The following is an 8618-nucleotide window of genomic DNA, read 5'->3' on the forward strand; positions in this document are numbered from 1 at the left end:
TCCATGGCTGATGACAAAGCCCCTAGATGTGATGGCTTCCCTTGTGAATTTTACAAGATACTTTGGGATGGCATTGGCCCTAATTTGCTTCATGTTTATCATGAACCATACATCTCTAATTCCTTGGACAATATCATTAATAAAGGGAATATTAAATTCATACTTAAAGTTGGTGATCCTAAAGAAATTTGCAACTAGAGGCACATCACCTTGTTGAATGTCTCCTACAAGACCATTGTCAAACCCCTCTCTTTTAAAATTCCACATTTGCTCCTTTTGATTGTCTGACCTAAACAAACTAGTTTAATCAAGTCTTGCTATATCTTGGACAGCATTATTATTGTTTGCAAAGGTATGGAATGGGCTAGGCAATCTAAATAGCAATCCTTATTCCTCAAGATTGATTTCACCAAAGTATATGACCATATTGAATGAACTTTTATTTTAGTCATGCTTCATGCTTTGGGTATTGGCCCCATCTTTCAAAAGTAGGGCAGTAGTGTAAATCTTTTGTGCTCTTCAAGTCTATCCAACAAGGTTGTCCTCTTGCACCTTCTCTCTATATTTTGACGGTCGAGGGCTTTGGTTATCTTCTTGCCAATGCCATTTCATGGGGTCTAGTGCATGACATTTCTCTACTAGAGTTGACCACTCAGTAGGTTAATGGTCATTTTGTAGATGACTATTTCCTCACTCTGATTGAGGATGAGGAGAACAATGCCAATGCCTTGTAGTGCTTGGATACCTTATGCCTTGCTTTAGGATCTGATATTCAATGGCACAAAACCCTTTTCTATCATCAATCCTTCTTGCCAGGACCTCATTCGTTATAGCAATATGGGTGGAAATGGGTCCAGCATGGGGAAAATGTTAAATTCTTGGGTATTCCCTTTGCTTTTCAAGCCTCTCTTATGGAGTTTTGGAACGTTGTGTCTACTCAAATTGAGAAGAAGCTAGAATATTGGATCACTAGGCCCTTTTCACTTGTGGGGAAGTTTCAAAATTCTTCCAAAGTGCTTACTGCTATGCATGTGTACTATTCTTCTTGTTGTACTCCCTCCAAAGCCTCGTACCTTAAGCTTGATTGTCTCCTCTGGGACTTTCTCTAGGCCTTTAATGTTGCAAATCATGGCTTTCATAGATTTTCTTGGGATTTCTATTGTTTGCCTAAAGATTCTAGTTGCCTTGGACAACTTTTCACTCACAATCAAGGGATTCGCCTCTATGCCAAGTGGTTCTTATGGGATTACATTGGAGATGAGGCCAAGAAACTTTTGTTATGACACTACATTTCTTCAGACTCTCCAATCAATTGACTAACCTAAAAGGGGATTCAATTTCACACCCTTCTTGTGAAATCTAAACCTGTTTAGATTCAAGGCACTTTTTTTGCTAAGAGCATTTGAAAATGTTGGGAAGCCATCAAGTCATGGTTTCACTAGGCTAGTAATGGGTTCAAAGATGGGCTGTCAATGAACCAATATAACCTTTGGTGGTTGTACTTGTTTTCCACTCAAGGTGTGCCTTTAGCCAAGATTCAAGGAGCTAGTGCTTTGCATTTATTTCACAGGGGTATTAAAATGCCCAAAGATTTATTCTCTAGGGTACCTATGAGCGTTCGCTAATAGGAGGATCTGTAGCTGCAATATAATCTTATTCATTTATATTAGCAGACAATTGATCTTCTATTTTTTGTGACCCCTCCCAATTTGTTACACAAGCTTGAAATTCACTCATCACACCCTTGGTGGAAGATTGGAAGTGGTATCCTACCACTCCAATGACCAATTACAAGCCTAGCTTGGGGTATTGGTGGTTGGTGCCCCATCTTCCAATGGTTGATACTCTCAATGTTGGCATTTGTGTTCTTCTCATAAGACTTGGAATCTTAGATTTTCCACTATCTGGCATACCATCACAGAGCCAAAGATTGCTCACTTTTCCTAGTGTCTCCTTTTCCAAGGCTTGCCTTTGGGTCTTTGGCTTCGACATCTAGGAGTTCCTAATCCTAGATGCCCTTTTTGTGGTCAGACTAAGAGCTTCATGCATATTTTTTGGTTCTATAGATGAGCCCATAATTATTGGCTTTAGATTTATGATTTTCTCAAGTCTTTTCATCTAGAGGTTTTCACTTGGCATATGATGGTTCTAGGTGTTGCTCCCACACTCCCTTTTAGATATGCCCAGATTTGGCACACTTTCAGAATGAAGATTTTGTTTACTATTTGGAAAGATCACAACGTTATTTTATTCTCTGACAACTTTCTTAATATTCATGTTGCTATGTACTCTAAAGCACGTATATGTAATAATGTCATGTTGCAAATACAAGTACAAACTGGTAAAGTTGCACTGGATATGGCTCACCTATAGGAGCTACTTGCTCACTGGGGAAATGCTACTTGTACAATTGGCCATGTGCCTTCAGATGTTTTGTTCAGTGACTGCACTCCTCCTTGCGGTCATCGATGAGGCCGGAGTAGATATGCTCACCGCTCACAGACCCCCAAGTCGCAACCTCATCACCACTCTCCCAGAGGCTATTTTTGTGGCCATCGCCACTCAGCCTCACCTCCTTAGAGGCTGGGCCCGGGTTGGTCCTCGGTGGCTCCCTCTGTTGCCGCTAATACAGGTTGGCCATTAGCTCAGCATGACTCCAAGTGGGCTTTTCCTCCACTAGATTTAGCCATTTCTGCTACTAGGGATGAGGAAGATAAATAAAATGATGCTGATAAAGATGCGACTACTGGTTACGGTTGGGCTCCCCCTGAGCCAACCACTAACCCCAAAGATTTCTGAGGTTCTGATTATAAAGACCCTCTTTCAGCTAACACTGCTCTTGCAGCCTGAAGACTTTTTTTTTTTTTTTTTCATATATGTCTTTTTGATGAATAGTTGATCTTTGGCCTTGAGTCTTTTGAACTTGGGAAGTGATCTTGTATCCCCCAGCCCTTTTCTTGTAAATATACATCTTTAAATTATAATTAATGAAAAAAGTTTATTCATTAAGAAAAGGATAAAATCCCACAATAAGTGATGTATTATGATAGAGAAATGCAAAATTCAAGAAATTAATAAATGACCACTTCTTTATCCTTTTATATTTAACAAAAGAAAATGATCAGAAGCCGACGAAATTGATACGTTTCCCCTATCGAACAGTCAATCATCGATTCTTCTTCCTAAACGCTAAGAACAAAACATTCTGCTTTAAACGAACAATCATTTCCTACTGATCTTTTCCCTGAGAGCACTAATGCGCAGACCGACAACAGTTACTATCGTCCGCGCCGTCTTCACAACCCGCCAAATCATTGATGAAACGTTAGTTTGCATAAATGAACATGGTATTTTCAACCATTAATTCATTTGAGCAAAAATTTCTTAGGCATACCTTCATATATCCTATTTTTTCTCCTATTATATTTTATGTCACCATTGATAGTGAAATACTATTGACGGTCTTAGAGCTCATTTTATTTCTTCTTCAATTTCGTGAACAGTAAGGGCGATTAATTCTTCTGAACACTACATGAATATTTTGGCAATTTCGAACATTATCGCAGATATGATATAAATTATAGCCATCTATACGCAAATACTTTTCACACCATAACAACCGTGAACAACATATTTTACTTGCAGAAAACAAATACAAAAGAAAATCCGATTTGAGGAAATGATTGAGGAAAAATATCAGAACATGAATCACCATCAGACATTTACGTAGCGTCTGTTGAAAAACACGTGAAGACAACCAAATAATCAAAGTTATAGGTCTTCATTAACCACAACTGAAAACTAAAGCCACCAAATCCATCTTTCTTTCCAAAAATATTCATTACACATTGGCGGTGCTAATATGTCATGGTCAGTGCCCGAATCCCGGCTATAATCCATTAAAATAAATATACATAAATTATAGAGACCACATGAAAGACAAAATAAAAACAGCAATCATGGGAAAGAAGAGTGACGCACAAGTACACAGATTAATTGAACATACAGCAATACAACTTCTGTCAGTAATATGGAGGTTCAGATATCGAAATCCGAGCAGTGCCTCGATTCATCTCCCCCACCCATCAATCATACATTTGACAGATTACTTTTCTTTTGTTGACAGCTTGAAAATCTTAGCTTCTCGATGAATGGATTGAAAAGCCCACCAACCAAATGCAATAATGTCTTAGAAGGCACTCTAATTTAGTAGTTTCTACTTATTTATGTTCAGATCATCATTCTTTGTAGGATAGGAGATAGTAATGGGAGGCCTAATGCTTGAGAAACGAGTGTTGAATCCGATCAGAAGGATATGGAGGAACTTCTCTAAGCGATTCTTCACTGCCCACAAAAAAAGTAACCCAGTTTCTTATCTTAACATGTTGAACTCTTTATCAGTTTTAAGCTCACCAAGTGTATTTGTTTAATTTTGTTGAATTTGTGCAGGAACTGGGCTTCAAATTCTGTATGAGGACGTGAAGTCATGCAATGACGAAGATGTTAACGTCTTGTGGTCGATTCTGGTGAACGTTCACAACACCACCCATTATGTGGATGGTATGGCCGGGAGTACTCCAGGCGAATCAAATCCTATCACTTCCACATGAGAAGAAATGTCTTCCTACACAGTACTCACATAAAGAATTTGCATTGTAATGCTTTAATACATAGAATTCAAGAAAAATGGTATTGATAGCAGAGTCTTATAGTAACCCAATATGTTGTTCTATGTAAGTCTTTACGAGTGGAATGAATCGCTGAAGAGAAGACACGCTATGAAATGGCTGGCGTTTAATGTTTTGTGATCATTTGCTATCATCCACAAGGTCTATGAGGAAAAAATGGGATTGAACTTTTCAAATGGCTTTCAATATAAGTGTATTATTTATGCTAATTGAGATGCTCATTCGAAATGCTCCTCTTACACTATGGCCACTAAATTAGATATCATAGAGATTATTATTTTCTTATGTACAGATGATTGCACGGTGGAATCGATCATAAGGGAATATATTTACAGATTAAAGGACACTATCCTTAATCACTATTTTTCTTCACTGTTTTTCAGGTCTCATTATGATTTAAGATAAACGCTAATAATTGCATCAGTTGTGAAAACATACGGGAAACAATTCACATACACACCAGTCATTTGGAGTTTTTTAGAGCTCAAATGTCGTATTTTAAATTATGTTACACAAAACATAATGGATTGTAAAATAATATTTGTTTAACTTAATTTAATAAAAAAGAACATAATAAAAATGTGATTAAAAGAATGGAGGATTAATAAAAGTAGTAATAATTATTTGTTTAACTTAATTTAATAAAAAAGAACATAATAAAAATGTGATTAAAAGAATGGAGGATTAATAAAAGTAGTAATAATTACACTAGATAGTTCTTTAATGGTAACTATTGTAGCTAGAAAGACAATATGATTTAAATCTGAACTAATGTTTTTTAAAAGAGAATGTGAAGAAATGTATTAAAAAAGTAAATAATTTATTTGTATACTTTTTCAAATATTATATTTCAGCATTCAATGCTACCAAACATTAATAATCAAATACACCATGTTTCATTAGTATAAGACTAACTTTACTTGAAATATCATATTTATTGTATTTATTCTCAATGTTGTGTTACAAAATAATATGGAAGTTTATCCGCAACAAATGAAACACGTCATGAACATGATATTAAATATTTTTGAAAAACAAGTCAATTTCTCAAACGCTTGGCACTTCCTTCCCAAGCATTGCAACTTTTAAGTACTTAAAACTTGTTCATACTATACATTTGCACCAAGATAAGTGGTGTAGTAGAAAGCTTCATTGATTTAACACATTTTTAAGAAGACATCTAGAATTGTACCATTTTCAACATGTTGGATCTATAGTAGCATGCCATATCCACAAATGCCACTTGTAAATACAATTGTCCATAAATATTTTTGAACCAAATAAAAGTATGTCATATTCTTAAGACATTTTTCCTCAATAACATGATAAATACAAAGGGAGTGTAAGAATGCAACATAACTAATGAATAAAATCATAAATAAAATTAACATTTTATAAAGAGCGAAAAAAACACCAAACAATTAATATGCCTTAAAAATTAAAATTTGAGATTAAACCTAAACAATTTCAAGCACATTGACAAAATAAAAATGCATCTAATGTTTTTTAATGAGTATCATATATTATCATATAAAAATCTGAATGCACAAAATTAATGAATTCAAATAAAAATGCCAAAATCTTCGAGCTATTGAGTTTTAGGGCAAGATTTTTTAAAAATTGATTTATCAGTGAGTTTAGGGCATATTTTTCTCTTATTTGATATGAATCCCAAATACACTCTCACTAGACATTCTATTTTGCAAATACACCTTTTTGAAGGCATTTTAACATGTAGGCAGCAAGTTGGAACATTTAAATGGAGATTTTATTGATTTGCATCAAAAGGTCATCATCTTACTTTTGCTAACCATAAGGGTAGAAAATAAGAACAAAATTCTCAATCCCAAAGAAGTCACATCCACACCACTTGAAAATTGTTATCAAAGTTAATGTTGTGTGTGTGTGTGTGTGTGTGTGTGTGTGTGTGTGTGTGTGTGTGGTGATCACACTGTGTATAGAGTGCAACCAACATGTGTATCTAGAGAAAACTATACAAGTGTGTATTGTGAATAGTTTGTGAATGTGAGAGTTGTGAGGGTACTTGTGTTTTGTGTTATGCAACACTAATTTCAGTTCAAGAGAACATGGGTGGAGATTGAAAAAGGAAAAGAGACTAACCAGATAGTGCAGACAATCTCTAGGGAGGAGGATTATGAAGCTCTAGTAGAAGTATCAATCTTTGATGGCTAGTCAACCCACCTTTTTGTGTTTTAAGAGATAGTGGCAAGAAAAGTGAAAACCTTCCTTCTCTTATGGATCTCTCTGGGAAAACAAATTTTGATCAAATATGTAGTTTCTCAACTTCAATTACTATAACTGCATTTCTAATGTTAGTCTAGGATGTGTTCCAAAGCTTTTACAATATTATTTTACAAACTTATCCTCCGTCAGTTTTAAAAGAAACAATGCAATAACTCCATCTTGCTTGCTTGGCCTGGTGGGCCTTGTGAGACAGAACAACTCAGATCTTGAGTGATGCACACAAATTCATGGGGGACTAGTGCATCTAAAAGGACTTCCCAATTTGGAGTTGTCCAATAGTAGATGTTGATTATAGAAGAGAATATGCTCATATGTTCTAGATTTTTTCCCTTAAATCCTTTGTGAATAGCATAACACCTAGCTAAGAAAGATACAAACCTTCCCAAGGATGTGTTTTATTCTACTTATTGCCATAGAATCTTGGGCTTCCATAATCACTAATGAGAAAATCCTTATGGATTTTAAGAAATCCATCATATTGCATCCTCTCCATTCCATACAAAAATGGGCCCCTAATGTTTAGTTTTGTAATTAGATTGGTGTTACTTGTATCTAACAAGCAATAGGGTACAATTGCTTAAGTTGAAAGAAATGTAATTAGAGAATCCCATTTCCCCTTCAATTGGTAATCTCTCATTCCTCACACAACTTGATCTTTGGAGAAAAATAGTTTTCTAGGTTTAGTTTTGTGAGAAATGGGGATACTTCAAAGCTTCAAGGTTTGGTTTTTGCTTTTTAAATCTTTACACCAATCTATTAGAGGGCTCTATTTTTAATAAATTTGACTTCTTGCAAAAACAAGAATTGTTAGTAGATGACAATAGATTGACTTGAATAATTCTGACATAGTTGTGGTTTCTTACAAATATCCATGTCCTTTGTCTCGACTCCAATACCATTTCTAGTAACATCCCTCTATGTATTGGAAATCTCTCCTACTTGGAAATATTGTGTATTAGAGATACTTCCCTTGAAGGTCACATTCTACTTGAATTGGGAATGCAATCTCTCTTCACCTCCTTTCCTCTAACTCAAAACTTCTTAACAAACCCTATTCCATTCTCAATCTCAAATAGTTCAAGCTTAGTAGAATTGACTCTTTATAAAAATAGATTGACAAGTAAAATCCCACTAGAATTGGGCAAGCTCTATGACCTTGATTTTCTATATCTATAGGGAAATCAGTTGAAAGGTACCATCCTAGCCACTATTGCCAATTATCCTCAACTAAGTAGACTTGATTTATCTTTCAATCGTCTCAATGGAACAATACCATTGGAGTTCAAAATAATTTCAATTCTTCAAATGGTAATCCCTTATCTAATCAACTCATCAATGGGAGCATTTTGACAATCCTCATTCTTACAACCATCCATAATTGTGCAAGTCTTAATCAATTATAGATTGATCACAATCATTTGACTAGATACTTGCTAGAGGAGCTCCTCAAAAATCTTACTATCTTAGGACTAGATAGTAATAAGATAATAGGAAGTATACATTCACTTATTTCCAATAAAAAAAAAAATGAGGGGCCCTAATTTATCTTCTAATCTCTTTACAAACCACATCCCATCCTCTCTAAGAAACCTTGAATAAGTTGCAAAGACTCTTGCTAGATAACAATAGGCTAGAAGGAAACATACCCAATTAGATTGGAGAAAT

At 35.2% G+C, this 8618-nt stretch overlaps 1 protein-coding gene across 1 annotated transcript; it reads left to right on the forward strand.

Annotated features, from left to right (window-relative positions):
• Positions 1–4210: 4210 nt before the first annotated feature.
• LOC149564905 (uncharacterized) lies at positions 4211–4897 on the forward strand. Its single transcript, XM_089816985.1, has 2 exons — positions 4211–4359; positions 4450–4897. Exons 1-2 carry the CDS (start codon positions 4266–4268, stop codon positions 4608–4610), a joined length of 255 nt encoding a protein of 84 aa, XP_089673111.1. The 5' UTR covers positions 4211–4265; the 3' UTR covers positions 4611–4897.
• Positions 4898–8618: the final 3721 nt, after the last annotated feature.

Source organism: Cupressus sempervirens, chromosome 3 (genome assembly GCF_028749045.1).
Source record: "Cupressus sempervirens isolate cs-2001-9-10 chromosome 3, ASM2874904v1, whole genome shotgun sequence".
Lineage (NCBI taxonomy): Eukaryota > Viridiplantae > Streptophyta > Pinopsida > Cupressales > Cupressaceae > Cupressus > Cupressus sempervirens.

Excerpts from the sequence above, each read along its gene's own strand:
- LOC149564905 (XM_089816985.1), top strand. The coding sequence starts at position 4,266 with ATGGGAGGCCTAATGCTTGAGAAACGAGTGTTGAATCCGATCAGAAGG. Across the intron at positions 4,360-4,449 it reads CTTCACTGCCCACAAAAAAA|GAACTGGGCTTCAAATTCTG; the intron begins GTAACCCAGTTT and ends GAATTTGTGCAG.